The sequence below is a fragment of the Anguilla anguilla genome, chromosome 1 (genome assembly GCF_013347855.1).
Source record: "Anguilla anguilla isolate fAngAng1 chromosome 1, fAngAng1.pri, whole genome shotgun sequence".
NCBI classification, from domain to species: domain Eukaryota; kingdom Metazoa; phylum Chordata; class Actinopteri; order Anguilliformes; family Anguillidae; genus Anguilla; species Anguilla anguilla.
Genome location: NC_049201.1, coordinates 45996528 through 46018353, shown reverse-complemented (window position 1 = coordinate 46018353; position 21826 = coordinate 45996528). Strand labels below are relative to the sequence as shown.

General features: G+C 41.7%; 1 protein-coding gene across 3 annotated transcripts in view; it reads right to left on the bottom strand.

The window, feature by feature from the left end:
• Nucleotides 1-21826, bottom strand: part of col14a1a (collagen, type XIV, alpha 1a) — a 113684-nt gene that overhangs the window by 86686 nt on the left and 5172 nt on the right. For all 3 annotated transcript variants that reach the window (XM_035389260.1, XM_035389270.1, XM_035389280.1), the window contains exons 3-5: nt 20632-20748; nt 14203-14346; nt 12667-12756 (exon numbers count right to left, since the gene is read on the bottom strand). In XM_035389260.1, coding sequence (XP_035245151.1) covers nt 12667-12756; nt 14203-14346; nt 20632-20748 — 351 coding nt within the window. The remainder of the gene's footprint in view (nt 1-12666; nt 12757-14202; nt 14347-20631; nt 20749-21826) is intronic.

The window sequence follows — 21826 nt, the reverse complement described above, 5'->3', positions numbered from 1 at the left end:
GAGGGGGAATCCAGGGATTGGCTAAGGTGTGATTACACATCATCCCTGTCAGACCTTTCAGCTAGCTGCACGGTCATTGTGCGAATGTTATTCTGCTTGATCTGCCTTCAATCTTTGGCTCACACAGTGACAGATCGTAAAAACTCTCTGTTGAACACGGCCACTTAGAACATTTTTTTAGGGTACGTGACAGCACATTCACAAATGGCCCATGTTACTGCTTCTGTTTCAAGATTGGAATTCACAGGAAGAAACACAAAAGTGGCAAACTATGAAAAGCTGAAATAATGAATATGGCTGTGAAATTGTGCGCTTCCATGCTGAGGCCAGAAATGCCAGACTGCACCGACAAAACTTGTGCATAGAAATCAGCCATTCAAGTTGTCCTTATGCATACGTATAAAATATGCGCACACTTATGTAGAGGAAAGACCACATGTATTACAAATATCACCCACAATGCCTGAAATATTATTGTCCTTCAACAGAATCTGATCTACCAGGCTTTGTCATGTGAGGAGATAAATTATTTATTGTAAATTGGAATGAAAACCACAATGGTCCGTATTAAGACAACCACATTCATACATAATACAAAACTATTTTATGTAGCAATATGTACAGAACAATCCAATGAAATCAGCTGTGAAATCATTAGAAACACAGGGGACTGCAGGATTCAGCTGTGATACAAATATGCAAATCTGGACACTGATCAAATATTTTTGCAGTCACACTGGAATGGAATCCAAGATTATGCGAGCAACATGTAGGCTTTTTGTGACAGAACAATCCCGTGATTATGTCAGTGTTGGAATACTAATAGACAGAATAATCACAGGGGCCCCAGACACTGGATATTATGAATTTAGTGTACTCTAAGACACCAATCCCAACAATGCCAAGAATGTATTACATAGATGAGAGAGAGAATGAGAGAGAGAGAGAGAGAGAGACGGCAAGACAGAGAGGGAGGGAAGGAGGGAGGGAGAAAGAGAGAAAAAGAAGGAGGGAGAGAGAGTGCGAGAGAGAGGAACTGGAATTATCGAGCGTGCAAGAAAAATACCACTGGGCACCCATGCCATTTGAGAAAATGGGTCTGGTCAGATGAAATATTTTTTGGTGTTAAATCCCAAAGAATGTGGGGGCTGAGTTATTGAAAGAAGAGGGGGGGGGGGATCTGTCTTCTCTCTTAAGCATTTTATTACTCCTGCATCTTTCTACACATAACAGCTGTTTTTCCAACCTCTGTGAATATCAGAAATGCTACAGGCTCTGACTGACGGTGGAATCTCAGGAGCAGTGCAGTGTGCTGACAGCACACGTCTCTGGGAATGGCATTACTGCTGTGCCGTAAGAAAGGCCATCTTTATTACGAGGGCATAAATGCTCAATGTAAAATCTAACAAAGTTTACAGCCAACAGTATATTTGATAATGGCCTGATGCTGCAGTATTGGGCTGCGAAGTTGGTTTCACTTTGATTGCTGGCTCGTTGTGGGGACCTCAGTAAACCACTGCTGCGAAGCGACTGAAAGTGTACAGTTCTAAAACGACAGAGAGCGGTACACTCTGCCGACAAGAATTGAATGTGTCTGTCTGCGCTGTCTTCTCCCGTCCAAGCCATGGCTTTCTCTTAGTCTGGATTTCTGTCCTACCGCAGGGCAAGTCTAGACCTCTTTAAGTCACAGTCTGGATTTTGCATGCTAAAAAGGTGACTGATAGCTGGAGTTTTACGAAGCTGACGTCCAGACGAACGGGGGCACCCGATTTCCACATCCTCCTCCTCCTCACTTGCCGTAATTGAACACAGCTCCGATTACACTCTAATCCTTCTTTCCCTGACTGAAAAGTCAATGATGAATCTTTCCCTTCAAATTTTGCCCGCCTTCTGGAATATCCATCAAGTGGTCGCTTACGTCCCCTGTAGTTCCCCTCCTCCTTCTAAATGACACTGTCAAATTCATGGACGGCAGATTTTTCTCTACTTAATCATTCAAAATAAAGAGCCCATGAATGTACTCAAAGGCATTCCATTGCATTTTTTTCTAAATCAATTTCTTAAAGATCTATCTCCCTCTGCCACTTTTGATTCATGAAGGAACTTTGTCTATCTGGCAATTAAATTGTGTATTGCTAATTGTACCTTTTACGTAGTGTAGTTACTCATTTATTTGTCAGACAATGTACGAGTTATGGAAGGAAAAGCTGCTGTCCATTAAAGCTGGCTACATTTGGGTTGCTGTAAAACAGACCACAGGCCTCTGCAGTCCATGACTACAATGTAATATGGGTGAATAGCAGACCTGGGTCAAATACATATTTGTTTGGATTCAAATACTTTTCTGTGCTCTACTGATCTTGCCTGGTGTAATTGAGCCTGCCAATATGACCAGAAGGTGGGGTTTGCACTTTTTTGGGAGTATTTCATTGGTTCCAATACATCAGACAAGATTAGTAAAGCGAAGAAAAGTATTTTAATCCAAAACAAATACGTATTTGACCCAGGTCTGGTGAATAGGTACTTCATTTAACCTGGCCAATTAGCCTGCATACAATCTGTGATGAATATGGCCGGACATCTTGAATACTTCTTTATTTATTTACTATATTTCCCTTTGTTTCGCTTCAAACCGTTTATTTTCTAGTAATCTTCTTATAGGAGTGTCTCTTCAAGCTCTTTTCTGGAGAAAGTTTCTCAACCTGCCTTTGAGTTTTCCCAGGCTCCAAGTCCCTCAGGAAAATAAAGGTACTGTTGAGTGATTTATTATGACACAGTCCTTATGCTGTCACTAATACATTTTGATCAATTTTATGAATTTACCATCCATCATTTCCAATGTCTAGCAGAACCAAATCCATCAATATCATGAGGCAGACATACTTACAGACACAAGCATGCGCTGATGTGCGTACTCGCACAGACACACACAGGTTCACACACTCCTCTCAGATCCACTGCTTGTATTTCCATGGTAACTAAATTAAAATTCTACCAGCTTTTACCCCAAGTTCAAACAATTCTCATCTACGTAAGCAGTCAATGAAAGCACTGAAAGAGAAGCTAAGCTTTCCGCTTTTATGAGAATGAGGACTGGGATTATGAGAACGAAGCAAGACACAACCAATGCACCTACAATCACAAGGAACTGAGGCTTTAGGAGTAGACATGGTCACAAAAGAAACTTCAGTTATGTTTAACCCAATAGATGTCACATTGAACCTCTTCAACAAAACACATAAGATTGTCATAAAAAGATTGTTGTCTAACTTGCATTTTTCTCATGGTGAATCAGTGCAGTGTGAACCTAAGCTTTAGTGGGATCTGCCACTTGAGAGCATCTTCTTGGTTTATACTTGATATTCCAGCTGCAGAATATTAATCCATCTGTAGAATATATAATCTTTGGTTACTAGCTTGCACCCCTGCAGAGTTTTTTTGTGAACTCAGTACGGATGCCATGCTCAGCGCAGAACACTCTCAATAATGAAGCTCATCTCACATTCATCTCTATAGCAGTTTTGCAAAATATCTTGCTTGTTAATATTAATATATGCAATCATGTAACATGGAAGTGAAGGCAATGAGCTTATTTTTGAAAATGTGTTCTTTTCTTGGTATGCCACTGCTTAATGGCCACATTCATATTCATGAATGCGTTTTCATTTTGGCCAAAAAATTGCTTCAACTTATCTGAGACTTGAGATAAACCACAAGCTCTGAAAGCGCAAGTTGCTGCTTTGCATGTAAACTCCCTCTTACCTCTTTCAATGAACTGCCACATAGACAACCAAAGGAACATTTCCAGCGTGAACTTACTGACCTTAACAGTAATAGCTTTCATCGGCACAACACTTTACCGTATGATGTATACGTACAATTAACAAAGAAGTGTAAGATCTCTGCTAATAGCTAAAAATAATATTGTTCCTTTTCAAACCCCGCAGAATTCGATCCACAGGGTATAATGAGCGTGGAGAATCGGATTTGTCTCGGCCATGCCTGCCAGTGGAGACAGCACAGGCACCTGGGGTGTGTTAAGTCATCAGCCCAGGTGCATAAAAGCGGACCTCTCTCCACTGAGGCTGAGACTGGGGGTGCACACCGAGAGAGAGAATGAGTCTGTTTGTGCGTCAGAAGACAAAGCAAAGCTAACCCGGCTGGACAAGGAGAAAAGAAAAGCTGTCAGTGAAGCGGCAAGCTGAAAAACTGTCGCTGTCGCATAGTTTGTTTTTGTTAGTTATTTTAGTTCATTGTTTTTGCCTGGAACCAGTGAGGGGGAAGGGTGAAGATTTTTGTTTATTTCTGTTTACATATCGGAGTGTGTGCGGCTGTGTGCTCTCTCTCCCTCTTTCCCTCTCTCCATGTGGCAAATTATGGTGAAACCCCGGGAACCACGGCATCTCCTTCCCAGGGGTGTCACGCCAATTGTCTTTGCTCCAAATGGCAGTTCTAGGGCAGTCATGAAAATGTCCTCTGTCATTTGGGAGGGCATTGAGATTTATCTAATTTTTCCCTTTGGGAGGACAGTGATTTACTCCACATACATGAGAAACCACCTACAGTGTAATCCAGCTACCAGACTGGCAGGTCAGTGACCGAGTAATGGTGTCTCCTATCTCTCCATGTCTCGGTGACCTCACACCTCCACAGCGAGGGTCACACAAGGTCATTTTGTTCCTCACACACCTCTTTTCTTCGGCACAGACTCCACAAAGTCATTACCAGCAGTCAGCATACAGTAATCGCATCTATCAAGACTTCTGTCACTTGCACTCAACTCCTTTCTTCCATTACTCCATCGGGGGCACTCTTAAACCACCTGAGACCGTTCACAGTCAGAGGCAAAGACTAAATAAAGGACAATGTGTAGATAAACATGGCAACAGATATAATTTCCTCCCTCCATTTTGCTAGGAATGCTGACTGAGGAAAGGAAAATACAGTTGCCCTCCGTCTCAACTTCTCAGAATCCCGTGAGACAGGTTTAGTGTAAAAAGCATCAGGAAATGAGCAATCATCAAGTCATTTATCAGACCTTGATTCCTTCAATAGCCAGATGAGAACAATTTGTTTCATGACACACATTTTAACTCCTCAGTTGTTTAAATAAAAAAAGACTGTAGATTATACAATCCATAACTCTTACTGCACTTTGTGTCAGCGGGATAAATATTGACAGCTCCTCATTTATCCAACGCTGGTTAATGTTTCAAATGGTCTCCACAAAGGTCAAATTGAATCAGTGTATCTCAAATTAAGAACTGGCTGCAGGTTTGTCAGGTGCTGCATCCAACTGTGCAATGGCAAGGCTGAATACGGCTGGGACCTGTGGCGCAACACATAATTAGCCATACAATTGTCCAGGGAAGTAGGGATTAATCAGCAGGACATGCCCCTCCCCACCACACGCTACCAAATTCACAGCTGCCTGCGGTCTGCAAAGCACCAGATATATAATAGCTGTATAGCTGCTTTTTACAATAGCTAAAAGCACAGCCCTTTAGCTCAGCCTACGGGCCCTATAGCAGAAAGAAGTGTGATTCCGGAGGATATGAATACTAGTCTGTACCCTGCCAAATTCACAGACTCTATTGCAGTGACAGGACAGGTTTTCCAATAGCAATCGAGCTTCCGAAATTATGAGTCAAAGTAAAGAAAAAGGGGTAGAAATATGGATGAAAGAAATTAATAAACTGTAATTGCAAGGCCGGATTAGTTCAACATTCAAAAGCCCACTGAGAAGACCAGACAAATCTAATTTTGAGTACAATGTTTTTGTACATTTGTCATAGATTTCTGTCTTAAGAAACATCAAATATAATACAGAATAATATTTTAGCAAAATATGCATTCAAGCTGCCACTGTGGCATTCACCTCGATGATGTGTTTTGACGAACCGTTATTGTTTGACCTGTCTCCTCATACTTGAGTCATACTTGAGTAGGTTCACCTGGCGCAGGTACATGCGTTCCTCTCTGACAAAAGGAATTCCGCAAGGAAGCATGACACAACGCACCTTTCAGTAAACCTGTGGATCCCATCCTCTGCCCAAAATAATCACTAAGCCACAGAAAGAGAAAGACACTCACCGAGACTGAATTACACCTATGATATACTTTGCAACACCTGTGGAATCGCAAAGTACAGAGGCAGGTACAGCATTTACTCCCATTAAGAGCTAATGCTACAGTATAATATGCTCCTGAGCCTGTTATTGAAGCCGTGAGACGGAGCAGACACGGGCTTGTGGCTGGAGTTAAGACCTCTGAGGGATCGGGCCATGACCCCCCGCCCGCTCACCCTGCAGGGTACCAACAAGGGGGGATTTACTGCGCGGGTCAGGCCCTTCCAGGGGGGCCAGGGGGGTAGTTTACGACTGCTCTGCAAGTGGGGGCAAATAAGTCTGTCAAAGAGTCTCATCTCTGTAGAGAGCGAAAAGGAGGGGGAGAGGGGTAGAAATAGGGAGGAGTACGGTTGGGGAGATTAAGACAAGGAGATAAAAAAGACGCAGAGGCAGAGATGGGGAACGCATACAGATAAAACTAAACAGTAGGAGAAAAGAGACAGAGAATCACTTGGCAAGAGATGAAGGAAAAATAAAAAAGGCAAGACAAAAAGACAGAAAAGGTTGAGGGAAGGACATGCTTGTAGAAGAAGACAGTGATAGCGAAAAGGAGAGAGAGTACAGAAAGAATCCATAGGTCAAGCCAAGCCTATAGGCCAAAATGCCTTGGCCCCACACCAACCTTACACAACAGCCCTGTCCAAGACAGTCACAAATATACTGTACCAAATCTTTCACAAGATTAGAGTCTAATGTCTAATGGAACAAAGCACTTTCATCTTCAGGATTAAGTGAGCAGATAATACAAATCAAAAGTAAAGGCACAGAATATTACAGATTCAATTACGAGGTTCTTTTGAATTAATCCTACCTGAATTAATTTAGTATCACACACAAGCTGTAATTTCTCTTCCCCAATCTTTAGTATCTATGACAGTAATAATAGGTGAACAGGACATCTTTCAACAGTCACTGGGCAAAATCAGACAAAAAATAATCAGAAAAACCATGAGCACGTCCCAGCGGCTTAAGTTTTGGGCGCCTTTATGCCTTTTAGAACTAAAAAAGTACTCTCTGGCCTTTTCTTCCATCAAATGCAATAAAACGTCATTTTCCTCAAAATGCATTACTCGTGCTGTATTCAAGAGGGAAAACAACCCTAAATCAATAGATTGTAAACAGTGGCAGTAATACCATTTTTATTTTTCAGACACATTGTCCCAATAAATAATTCCCGTGTGAAGTCGAAAAAAAAAAGAAAAAAAACTCTTAAACTAAAGCCAGTCTTTTTCCCTGCACACACCACAAACACAGGAGCGCAAAACTGGCATGCAAACACACAGATCCCGAGTCATCACTTATAGCGCACTTTTGAAACACAATCAGAGCCAAACAGAAACGCAGCCGCGACATGAAACAATGGCATAATTAATGGCTTCGCTCGCTCGATTAATAGGCGACAGGGAGACCAAATGACAAGTTACTGCAACAACACAGCCTGCAGCCGGGGCTAAACATTAAGACCGGAGAGTCTTAACTGGATGTCCCACCTGGCAGCTATCACTGATGCAGAGGCATCAGACCGCCTCACTTCCCTTTGGCTGCATGGGGAAAGGCTGCGTTTCAGCAGAAGCGCCACCTTCATACTTAACTTAAAGTCTCAGAAATCTCAATACCATCTGGACTCCACCAACCGGCGATCCCTAACTCGCTGAGCGGTGATTTGTCACAGAAGCAGTCTTGACTTTTTTAAAGTGCTGTTAGCACAATAAACCAAACAACAGACAAGCAAAGCACTCGTGTAGGCGGTTTGGCAAGATTAAAGCCGCCACAGGAGTTTTCAATCCCGGAAACAGTCAAATGAAAGGTCTGTAGCAGAAATTCCAGCGAGCGTCGGGAAGGAGGGGGAGCACAGGGGATCGAGCGGACAATAGAGTCGCGGCAGATCCATAACAGTGGCGGCTCTGAAAGAGGGCATCTGTGCGACTTTCTCCATATGGTGGTGGAGATTACTCTGGACTTTGCTGCTGTGAATTAATCATATGCTCCATTTCCTGACATTGTGAATGACTGGACTCTCTTTGTGACCACCAGACCTGTATGAAATTGAATGAATTGGTTCTGAGACGAGAAACAAATCAGAAAACACATATACTCAATGGTATGCTATTTTCTGTACAGCCAAATAACAACTTACAGGGGTAATATCTACATTAATTTATATCATAACTGACAACACAATCCCTTGCATTCCCTATGCGCTTTTGGATTAAACAGTATTCATGATTCACGTAATGTTATCTTGCATTTTACTTAAGTTTGGCTACTGGCCTGGGGCAAATTAAGAATGTATTAATTTCCTTTGTTGCTCCTATTTAAGCCTCTCGTGCATGAATTATTACAAAACAACAATACTTTTTTTTTTTACAGTTTTTTTTTTTTTTTTTTACTTCTAAGGACATGTGAAAGCACGTTGAAAATGTCTTGGCTCCATGAAAACATAGGCTACACGTGCTCATTACCACTCTTAATGCAAAATTTCCACAAGAGTGGACAGAAAGTTTTTCATACACAGTATAAGAACAAAAGTATTTTTTGTTTAAATTTAGCTTATACTGCTCCTTGCATCTTTTTTTAACCTGCTCTGTTTTCAGTTATACCAGAGGTATAGTACTTAGAACATCTCCACCTCCATCCACCATTTTGACTTCTAATGTATCAAAGCTATAAAAGCCAATCAAATGTACATCAAATGAATATGGAGCATGTAAAAATGTAGGCAGAGGTCGAAGCCATCAAGCAGTTTGAAGATCAGAAATGTGTTTGACTAGTTAAAAATAGTCTTTGAAAGCCCTGCAGAGGACACTTTTAAAATCCTGCACTGTAGTAGACACCATGCATGAAAGGGTTAATGACAACACTAATAATGATATTTCTCTACTGATTCATTTAGCTGTTGAGTAGAATATTGCCTGGAGATAAACAGTATTTAAACTGTACAGAGATAGCTTTACCTTGTACGCAATAGCATCTACCCTTTGACAGGAGAAATGCAAGCCTCGGTTTATCAGGCACTGCCCTTATCCACATTAGCAATGGGAAGCAACAGTAAATTGAGTTCCAGTCACCATGACACCAGCTGTCATTTGATTACCGCTCTGATTCTGTCCGCCTTTGCCACGGTTACCGACTGACGGTTACCAAAGGTGGCGTTCTGTCCGTAACATTCGATATGATTCAAACAGCGCCGGTGACAGCCCTTCAGAAGAAGGCGCTTTATATGCAGGTGAATCTCTCAGTGTAGAGCCTACGACAGTCCTTTATCCTCCTCTGCTTTAACTTCTGCCCGCCGGGCATGTCAAAGGGGGCCAGCGGTCTGTTTCGGGTTCATCGATATTTTCTCCGTTGACTGCGCTCGCTGCTTCCCTGCCTGAAATAGAGAGCTCGCACTTTTTCCGGCTTCCGACTGCCAGAGGAAAGATGCCTCTGCCTGCTACTACGGGCTGCCGAGAAGACCAATGTTTCAGCAGGCTTCATAACTCAAGAAGATGCCATGCCTAACACTTCACTGGGAAACAAAATGAGGAAAATCTAGTAGCGTAAAAAAATCCATAAAACATTATAAAATACACTGTGTAGGCCAGACGTGTGGCACAGACAGTCTGGCAGCCGTCTGTCTAACTGTTACACTATCTGCTTTCTACCTGTAGGAATAAAGCAAAAAATATGAAAGGAGGGTGGACTGTCTGCTATCCTTTAAAAAAATAATAAAAAAATAGATAATAAAATAAAAAATACACTATGTTAACATTCCAGGGGGTTGATGCTGCCTACAGTCCAGACAGAACCTGAGCACAAACATGTCAGGTGTAGAACACTGTGGGACATCAATGGCAATCCTGTTACTCAAGGAAGGAGGATTTTACTCAGGTTATTCCCAACTTCATTGCTCAATAGCGCCTCCTCTGGCAATTGAGACCTGCAATCTGCCTTCACCAACTGCTCTCAGTTGTACAGTATTACCACATGGGACTCAGAAAGGAACAGCGACTGGCCCACACCTGTTCGCACGTGTCCCTTCCCAGCAGGGGGCGTTTTGCACAGGCCCAAAAGGAGTGGCCATTTCAAACTGGGAGAACACCAAATAAGGGGGAAATAAAGCAGCAATAACTAAAGACAACACACGTCCTCCTATTTTCATAAGACACCAAACACAAATCAAGAGGGAAATCCATAATCGTACAAGCTTTTACTCTTTCAGTTAGAAACTGCTAATTATGTGAAAAATTCAGGGAAAATGTTCTTCATCCATCACGCATTTCTCCTGACACACAGATCCTCCTGTGGCTGTGGAGAAGATTACGGGGTGCAGGTGCTGGAATTCCTCTGTAATAACCTCGTCCCACTTCCCCCTCGAGTGTCCTGCCCTCTAACAAAGGAGGTCAGCTAAGCCCATTACACCCCCTCTTTTCCTGTGCTATTACAGACGCTTATGTGCGTGACAGACACGACCTCTGACCTCTGCCAGCTCTTGCCACAGGTCTGAACAAAGCAGGCTCGGGGAGCAGCTTTAACCAGCACTGGGTTTCAAACAAATTGCTTCCTGGGTTGATGTCCCTCCCTTTTCAGACAAAACACTGTATCCCCCCCGCCCCACCCCTTGTCTTCACCACTACGTGTCAGGGCTGGGAAAAACCCGGAGAGAGATAGGACCACCTTTTGGTGTCCAGGCCTGGTAGCCCATTTTTCCCAGCCTTTCTGACAGACTTTTTCTTCAAATAGAACTCAAAATGATGCGTGAACTTTGATATTTAGAGTCTCTGATTTCCTCCATTTGTGCACTCGTGTTCATGCAATTGAGAAAGACAGTTTAGCACGACAGCTTACCTTGGGGGCATCCTACCCACTGTCACACAGAGCAGCACTTCGGGGCATCCCGTCGTCAGTCACAGAGGCACAGTCTGCACGTGTGCGACAGCAGGAGAGGCCTCTGCCTGTACTTTCTGTGAGACCCAAGTCTGCTCTGTGCTGTGTGATTTTCCTCCAGCGTAGTCAGGTCCAGCTCTCAGCGTACGGTGAGAATCTGTGCATTCGCCCATGTGTGGATAACTGAGATAATGCTATGGCGGTTTCGCGTGGTGGTCTTTCAGCCGGAAAAATAAATCTGATAAGCTCCAGCTATATGTCGCAAAGCAGAACCGGCAAAGAACGCCTCCACTCACAAATTTGTGTCATCGACAAGGTGCAAAGGCAAAACAACATAATACTTTAATACATAGATCACTGGACTGGAAACTGGAATTAAGCTCATTTGGACTTCTCCGGTTTGGCTTACATACGCCTTTAAAAAATCTCTGCAGTGCGAAAATCGGAATCTCATGCACCACGACTTCAGTGAGGATACCTGCTCTCATTGACAGACTAAAAAAAAAGTCAACCTTGAAGAGATACGCTCTTTGTTCATCAGTAGCATCCCTAGTGTCGAAATTTTTAAAAGAGGTTTGCAGCACCGAAACCAGGCGTTGCCAAGCCAGGACGCGAGCCGTAGCAGCGCGTACTCCAACTTGTTTGTTAAATTGAGGAATAAAAAAAAAGACATATCACGGTAAGCTCTCTCAGCTTTCAGGAAGGAAGCCCCTCTAAATCCCTACAACTTGGGAGGATGACACAGTGGGGTCCAAATTAAAGAGCGAGAAAAACATCTGAGAGAGGCAGTCTCTTTGGAGAATCGCTCCTGCCGACTCACGGTCGTGTGTACACCGCAATCCCCTCCCCCCAGACAAAAAGCAGACGGAATGGCTCAAAAACAGGCCCGGCCTTGAGATTTAAGGACAATCCAGAAGGGATATCTCCCGCAGCTGATTAGTAGCCAGAATGCTTAGCAACGTGGCACAGACAAATTAATGGCTATCTCTAGCCCATGCTACTGTATTTTAATTATGAAACAACACAACTACACACAGGAAGGGACCACAGATACAAACAGCTGTGTTTGAGAAATGCGACTTTGTTTTCTTTTCAGACCAAGACAACAATTTTGCTTTTCTGGTCAGCCTCCACATCTGTTTGACAAATGAAATCCCACTGGAATCCAAGAGCACATGCAGCTCACTTCAGAAAGGACAGTAATAGGGTTCCTCAAGAGCCACCTCAAGAGCCACTAGTAACACATCTTCCTTCTATACATCGTTGATCATTGTCACAGCAAGTGCTGAAAACGTCTCTGAGAATGATTTTTTTAAACACAAAGAACAACTGTTTTAGTGAATACTTCTACCAACGCCGATGTTAGTTGCACGAACGGCCTGACTTTGGAAAGTTAATATTGGAATATTCGGTTTAAGACCTCCTTACCAATGTACTTACTATGGTAAATACCTCAAGCACACAGCAACAGTGCAATGAGGGGTTGTTTTATAATGATTTTGGCTGAGGCATTCTTTCCAGCCCTCATATTTCAACGCATAAAGCGTAGCATCAAAAGTGAAAAACAGATTGAAACTAAACAACAAGAAAGTATTTTAAGAAGCGCTCCCTTGTGAGCATTCTGAGGTAGTCAGGGTGCATTTCCATGGCAACGGTGCCGGTGACACCCTACCTCCCGATATTTCATTGAGATCCTCGGACCCTTCGGTTCGGTCCTTCAGTTTCTGGGACTGCACGTCCTCGTCTGGCTCCTGCTCTTGGACTGAAACGCACAAAAGATGTGGACAGTGGTGAGGCTTGGATGTCCTCGCCTGTGCTCCCATTACCTACCCACAGCCCCATTCCTTGTCCCCCGAATTTGGCTTTGGTCCTATTGGTCAGCAGGTTGGATGTATTCCATCAGCCTGGTCCCACTAACAAGCAGGAGAACCGCACTGAGAGGGCAACTGTGCATTCGGTTTTTAAAACATTTAGAAGGTAATCAAAGGCCCTGACCAACTGTGGTCTGTCAGGATTGCAACAGGGAACTACATTCTATCTTTGTGTAATTCCTAATCAAGGCATTCTTTCCCCCATGTTTTATTGGCTAAATAAGATGTTTTAGGGAAGCTGAGGTCTGGGGAGTGCTTTTGCATAAAGATGGCTGCTGTGCATCATTTAGGGGGTGCTACTTATTGGTAATGGTCGAGATTAGTAACAAAGCCTGACCATTTGAAGCTCTTTAGATCGGTAAACTGTTCTATATAAATGCTGTTCATTAAGTTAATTACTATCATGAGATCTGACTATAAGTATGCTCATTGTAAAGGATATCTGAAACGCATCAGCGTAAAACAACACTTGCGATTAAACTTTTGCTACTTAAATGACTATTGGTACTTAAACCCAATATTTAAATGTTGATGTTAATTCCCAGTTGTCGGTTACTGTTTTCTATAATTTATTGCAAATGTATGGTTAATTACACCACTTATAGATTTATGCTACCAGTCATAATGCTGGTGTTGTGCAATAGCCTGATAATGCACTGCATATACAATAATTTGATCAAAACCCATCTATTATTTGGTTTATTGTGCTTTTGTCACATGGAGTTGTTGCTATGGCTGATATGAGACATTAAAGTACATAAAACTGGATGAGAACTTTTGATGTGTGTGCAAAACCACCCCCTCCCAAAAAAGGGCAAACAAGGTTTTGGTATGACACTGACTATATGTGACAGTTTCCGTAATCACAAAATGTAAAAGTAGTAAACGCAAAAGTAAAAACTATTTTCCTGACCTTTATACCCAAACCTTGGCTTTGCCCTGATTGTTTGATATTCTAAAGGATGCTTTTCAAGATGGTGTTTGCTATTCCCCTGAGGGAATGGTAGCAATGGTTCCTATTCATAAGGACTTGTCAAACATTTCCCTGCAGTATGAAACAGAATCTAGTCCCATTGGGAATTCTGGGCCAAGAATATCAGAATGAACACATTTGCGCCTTATTTTCAGAGATAAATATGGATATGCATCATATTAATACTAAATGTGGCTATAATTTCATTGCTTGTGAGTTTGCACATTCTTGTTAAGCTTTGCTGTGCACTGTTTAAAATGATGCTATACACTGTCGCAAAAAACTTTTATGCCTCATCATTGTCACTGCATAGTTGTAAAGAACACTCACAAAAATACACAACCAGGAAGCAGGATCAACTCACCTGCATATTTCCCCTTCAGAGCTCTGCTTTCCCTGTCGCCTTTCACAGCAATGACCTTGACTGTGTACTCCTTATCAGGACTGAAATCCTGTATTACTGCTTTGTTTTCACCTTTGGAGATCTGCAACTCAGTTTCCTCTCCACCTGAAAACGGAAAGGAGGAAAAATGGTGATGTTCTCCTGCCATTTTCACACACACACCAACACAATCCTCAAAGTAATTTCAGATTCAGGTTCCCAGAGGTTTTAAATTCAAGCTTTTGGTGTGGAGTGCTGTAATGTCAGGACTTCTGTAGGTGGAAAACACTTGAGGGTTTGCGGGTGTGTTGACATGGGGTGGAGGGGGGCGGTAAAGCAATAAACAATCTCCATTCATACAAGGTCCCCATATCAGCTATGCATCTGCTGGAGGGAACAAATTAAAGTACAGCCCTGTTAAAAACACACCTGCTTCAGTTTTATTACATCATCAATGAAGACAACCTTCCCTCATTAAAATCCACTATTTCTCTGCACTTCCTCGTAAGATAAAAGAACACAATGAAACCCTCCCAAGAACCGCAACATGTACTAGCACAGAGTGAAGAACATATATGCAGAATGTTTAAATTCAAGAGTTTTATCTTCTCATGGAAACTTGTTAACTTTAAGGCCTGGAAACCTGTTTGGAATCTTTTTTGTAAAAATTGTGAAATTAAAAAAAAAAAAAAAGAGGAGAGGCCATCTTTTAAATGTTGCTCTTTTAGATCATTACCAAAGATGTGTAAGACTAAGACCAGACGATTCATTACCACCACAACTTTCAAGGCTACCAGGCACAGAACCAAAAGCCGGTCTGGTACTTGATTTTGGAAACAGCCTTAGATATATAATAAAATGGTTAATAAATACACAAATCACTTCTGAAATCTTCCTGCCTTCATTCCTATGATGTCTAACTTATTTCAGTGTCCAAGCTTCATCCCATCTCATTGTTTCATGGCCATTTTCAGACCAGCGGTTCTTAGACTGTTTCTCACTAATCCAGTCACTCTACACTGATCCAGATCTAACACTTAGCCAAGGCAGGTTATTACGATGGATCACTTACAGTACTGCCAACCATACCCTGTGGGCTGTACACCCTGCCAGAACCATGGACATCTTGTGATGCTGTGTTTTAAATATTGAGCAGTCATGATTTTTGGTAAAGTTTTTCATCTAATATTACAGAAGTTTTTTTGTTGCAATACTGAGGAAATGAACATCATAAATACTTCATTTTGTTGCAGGGGAGTTTGAAATATGATGTTAAGGGTATAAATTCTGCTGCTGTATTACAGACAGGCAGAGAATTCAGGAGGAAACACAATGGCTGTCAAACCAGAGGCAGTCTACCAATCTCGGCAAGTGAAAAAAAAAAATCATCGGGCACTTCCTCTCAGTTTGCATGCTAGGACTTGATTTGCAGACAAAGATGCTGAATAACCTTCAAAAACACTTCCCACATAGCCCAAACTTTAAAGCCAGTCGGTGGAAGTCAACCTCACATGCACTTCTTTTTCATCCAGGACAGGGACGTGGGGGTGGGTGGAGGATCAGTCCATAAAGGGGGATTCATTTTCAAACCCTCGGCAATAAAACTGTTCAGACCACTCTGATTATTGACCAATTAGAGTGATTTAAAAGCAGAGGCTGTGGCAATCGGCTGCTGGAGAGGAGATCCTGCCTCATCAGCAAGATTTTCGCAGTACAGCCACGCAGTCAGGATCCAAGGTTAGCAGGACCAAGAAGGTGCGCTGCAGAACAAGGCAGGTTTCATAGGGCGACTGCACAAGCCATTAATTCAGCAACAATGTATGGCGCAAATCAACTCACAAAGCAGGCCAGAGCACTTGGCAAGGCAGGACTTACTGGACAGGAAAAAATAAATCTTTGACCGACAAGCTAATTTCAGAAAACCCGCCTTAAGCTGAAATGTAAAACAATAAATCAAGTTTTGTGATTATTCAGTGTGTGGATTAGGTAAACCAGGTAAGTATTTAAGTAAATTCAAACAGAAACTTTCTGACCTGTATTATAAAAGAAGAAAAGAGTCAAAAATATCCTCCAAAGGATACACAACCAGTAAACAAGAACCATTCAAGCAGCGCTAAGCATGTCATCTATTTCTATTCAGCTGTCTACAGGCTTGCTTGGTGCACTCTTCTGTTTCTAGAAATAAATGAAAATCCAGCTTTAAAGAAAGTGACTCCTGACCTTTTCCTATCACTTTTCAAAGTTATCTTGGGCAGCAGAACACAAAATATGCAGTCTTCAGTTTGTTTTCACTTTGATTCATACATCCATCTATTATCTCAACCCGCTTATTCCTGGTCATGGTCGTGGGAGGTGCTGGAGCATATCCCAGCATGCATTGGGTGAAAGGAAGGAATACACCCAGGATATCACCAGCCCATTGAACACCATTCACTCGCATACACACATAGGGGCAAGTCCTCTCCAATTAACCTAAGATTCATGTGGGAGTTAACCAGAGAAACCAAAGGCTTTCTTTCTGTGAGGCAACAGACGACGACTGAAGACCCACCTCTTCAGGCTGCACCTCTCCCCATCCCTCCCTTCCCCCCTGTAAATGACTAAACTTAGGGTTGTAACTAGGCAGCTGTTTCATAGGTGACTTAGGCGCATCAACTGTCTTAACGACTACTTGTATTTTTATTTATTTTTATTTTTCCATAGATTGCGTTGTTGCCGTTCTCGTTGTCAGTGTTAATCAGTTTAACCATCAGGGTCCAAGTTGAACTATGTGGTTGTTCCCTGTACTTGGACCGGTACTTCTCTCTAGGGGTTTCGTCATACTTGTTCCTGGTTATGGTTATACACTTTGTTGTACGTCGCTCTGGATAAGAGCGTCTGCCAAATGCCTGTAATGTAATGTAATGTAATGTAACAGTACTACCCACTGCACCACCGTGCCGCCCCACTTTGATTGAAATATTGTGAATTATCTTTAAAGCAAGACGCATATGCCAATGTAAATGCCAACCTTTCTCCATCATTGGAATTAAGATGTAAAATTTGAAAGTCTAAAACTTCAAAGGTCAAGGGAGTAAAGTGGGAGAGGTTTCAGGAATATGAATTAGGCTGTTACATGTACAGAAGTGCTTAACCCTTGTGTTCTGTTTACTTATTAGCACCTGTGAAACTGTTAGCCTGGGTCAAATATACACAGGACATAATTGGGATTTTAAAGAAATAGTATTATTTTATGCAAATCTATTCAATATACAGTATGTTATCTTTATGAAAATTCCAATATAAACAATATACGGTTAAAAACAAAAGCATTGGGACATTGACATAATTTTTTGTTGTTTTGGCTCTGTACTCATGCACATTGGATCTGAAATTAAACTATCAATATGAGGTTAAAGTGGAGACAGTAAGCTTTAATTTGAGGGTATTTGCATCCAAATTGAGTGATCCTTATAATTACAGCCATTTTTTATGAATAGTTCCTCCATTTTAGCAGAGCAAAAGCAATGGGACAACTTAATATAATTGAAATTAAGTCATTATATTCATTTCCAAGTTGCAAATCCTTTTTGATTCGATCACTGCCTGAAGTCTGTGACCCATAGACGATACCAGATGCTGGGTACCTTCTCTGGTTAGGCTCTGCCAGGTCTTTATGCAGCCATATTCAGTTCCTGTTTGTTTCTGGGGTGTTTTGCCTTCAGTCTTGCCTTCAGCAAGTGAAATGCATGTTCACTAGGATACAAGACGGGTGATTGACTTAGCCGGTCAAGAACATTCCACTCTTTGGCCCTGAAAAACTCTTTGGTTGCTCTAACAGTATGTTTGTGGTCATTGTCCTGCAGCAAGGTGAAGCCCCATTCAGTGAGTTCTGAGGGTTGATTGGGTCTGAGCAGATATTTCTGAATTCACCCTCCTGCTGCTGTCAGCAGTCACATCATCAATGAAGACAAGCCAGTTCCTGTGGCAGCCTTACATGTCCAACCCATAACAATACCACCACCATGTTTCAAAGATGAAAGCGGTGCTATGGATCAGCAGTTCTTTTCTTTTTTCACACTTTCCTCTTACCATCACTTTGGTACAAGTTAATACTTGTCTCATCTGGCTGTTCTGTTCTTGATGCTTACCAATGGTTTGCATCTTGTGTTGAACCATCTGAGGTTATGCTGGTATAGCTTTCTCTTTTATGGTAGTCTTTGATACATGTATGCCTACATCCTGGAGAGTGTTCTTGATCTGTTTAACAGTTGAAAAGGGGTTTTTCTTCACAAATGAAAGTATTCTTTGGTCATCCACTACAATGGTCTTCCATGGTCTACCAGGCTGTGTGTTATTGCTAAGCTCACCAGTGTGTTCTTGCGTCCTAACAATGAATCAAACAGTTGATTTCACACATGCAATGTCTAGGCAAGGTGTCTGATTGATTTATTCAGTTTTAAGCCTCATGATGGCCTGCTTTACTGGCATTGGCAATTACTGTAGATGCTGTAGATGTATTCATGTTGACAGACAACAGCAACAAACTCCAAATGCAAATTCCACACCTAGAATCAACTTTAAAGTTTTTGTTAGCTTTCTTTTACATGAGCTAATGATGCAGACACACAGCTGACAAAGAGACAGCTGAGCAGCCAGGACTATGTACGTTGGGGGACCTACATACTGTAGATCACCCAATATGGATGTAAATGCCCTCAAATTAAAGCTGTCAGTCTGCACTTTTTTGTTTTATTTCAGATCCAATGTGCTGGAGTACAGAGCCAAAATGACAAAGATTATGTCACTGTCCCAATACGTTTGTATTTAACAGTATATTGTTAATGGTAACCAAATCTGCTAGATCACATTTAACAATGAAAGTGTCATTCATTTTTTGTGATAAAGATGTTATTCAAATAAATTCACAATAATGAAGATATGGGGGCATAAATCGTGCTTATCTTTGAAAAATTAAAATGAAACAAAGTTTTCATGCAGAGGATTATTGATATTCATGGTTTTGAATTGACATTCCCCTTATTTTTTTATCTGTATCTTATTATATTCAAAGAAATCATATTGGCAAAAAAGACATAAAGCAAATACAGATGATGAACAACAAACAGAAACACAAAACAAAAAGCAAATTTTCACTGATCTAGTCACTGGTTTTTAAAATACAGCTCTCAAAAGAATCATTCCTTGTATACTGAACGTTTGAAACAAAGTAAATTTGACTCAATACAAAAACGAGGGTTAATGAGATTAATGAGATGCGCTCACCAAGCCTGATACCAGCAGTGCAACAGGGTTGCTTGGGTGTTGCCGATGCAGGGGAAACACCCTTACTGAAGCACAAAGGTAGGAGAGATGGGCTTCCATTTTTGAATGCCCTGCATTTTATTTATTTATGTATTTATTTTGCTCACTTATTTAACTCGTCGTGCCAGCAACTGCAGTAGCATTTGGCCACCGTTCAGGCAAGCAGTATCAGTATCTGAAAATGGTCTCATTTAGATATTTCCCTACTTCAGGCAAAATACAGTAGCAGCACCTTTCCTTGTGTCAGTGACTCACTCAGAACAAACAACATAAACAAAAAGACCCACAGCCATTCACCCTTCTAGCCCATATAAACGGAGACAGTGGAGACGGTTCTGTGTTTACAGAAATGAAAGATATCTCCAAAGGTAGATCCACTTTTCCATTTTAAAAGAAAAATCAACACAGTGTACTGGAGTTGAGTGCTTATTATCAGAGTACAAGTGTGCATAAAATTTTACTGTCAAAATTGCTTTGAGCTTTGGCATATGTGCACCAAGTTGGAGCATGGAATTCTGGGAGGAGAAAACTGAGACGGCAGATTGCACTTACGCATCTATTGTTCTCTGTCAAGTCAGATCTCAGTGTTTGACTAAAGGATAAGCATACCAATCGCAAATAGCCACCTAAAGCACTCAAAGCTTCTCATCTAGAAAAGGTTTCTGACTGAGCTCTGTCTACACGAGTATCAGTTATCAGTTACCAGATCTTTCCAAAATGGCCCCCTCTTACTCTTTCTTTGACCCCAGTTTGCTGTGGGGATTTGTTAGAAAATATTGACTCTCTCAAAAGTCTGAAATGGTAAATGTTAACTCTTGGTGGAGGCCATTGTTCTGTCTGATACCCACGCTGTAATTTTCAACAGCATTCCTTTGCGTCAGATGGAATGTGTAAGACTGTACAGGGCTTGGGCTTGCCTGCTGGGCATGATGACAGAACAGGAATTATGTTGACCAGTGACCTGAAAGGTAGGTCAGAAATCTGTCGCGCGTCGCTCAACGAGAGCTCATTGAGCAGTTAGCTGTCCGGACTGAAGTGGAAGCTACTTTGTGGAGTACACATTTTGACACCTAGAAAGAAACTGAGTGAGTGAGGTTTCTGCCTTACCTGGCTCAGAGGTATAGATAAATCTGTAGCTTTCAAAATCTCCTCTTGGCTCTTTCCATGCCACAAGCAATTTGCTCTTGCCCACAACTTTAAAACGTAGTCTTCGTGGATTTGACACTGGAAAAAAAATCAGAAGAAAGGTCTCAAGTTAATGTATGGTTAATTCTGTGAAGGCTGTATATAAATAAATATTGTATGTCCAGGATCATTCCCCAGTGTTAGGCAAACCGCAAGACATTAGCAAGGTTAATGACACAAATACAGAGACAGAAGTCCACAGAGCTCCCACAAATGAAAACAGTGTTGACACACACAGAAATATAGACACAGACAAAAAAAGATGTCATAGTTGTTACACAGAAAGCAAAATCACATTCTCTTTCTCCTCTTGGAGTCATTTAGTACAGTAAGAGGGATTGTGTGTGCCAATGACAACAGCTCCATTTCCTGTGAGGGCAGGAGAGTATCAGATGTTATTTTAGGAAATCTTTGATGTTTGATGCCTCTAAAGACCAGGACAGAATGCACTGGTGATGGGGGTGGAATGGTGGTGGGATGGAGGTGGGGCGGGGTGGGATGGGGGAGTCTCTGAAACATATTTTGCAGTGATTAAAGTACATTGGAAATTGAGAGCAGCTTTATACCCTGCATCTACAGTAGAGAAGTGTATGACATGACAAGGTCAGGAGGGAAGCCTTTAAAAAAAGAGAATGTGACTTTTTCTTCCCAACAGACCCAACAGAAGAAAGTTCGGGAATAGTGTCAGAAGTCTATTCCTGCCAATGAAAAGAGAAAGAGAGCTACATAATCTACAGTAAGAGCAAACCACAGTCACCATTCCTCTTGGTTTCTACATTAGTTCAACTAATTAATGCATCACCAGCACCAACACTATCGCATTCCAGCAGTTCAAAGAAGAAATGAAAATGAAATTTAAACTAAATACTACAAACAGTCCCACAAACACAAAGGTTTGTGTCTTCATGAGTTGCCACTAACTGTGCAGAATGGTGCCAAAGTATTTTACATACCTACACTTTGTCTTGCACTCCCATAAATTAAAGTATGGAAAGAGATACAGTACAGTATATGTTATAAAGGTCTGGCAGCGAGTAAGAACTGGTGGCATAAGTTGGGGGAGCGTAGGTATGTAAAAAGCCTATAGTTTGGCACAAGGCATAGGGAGTGGTAGTTT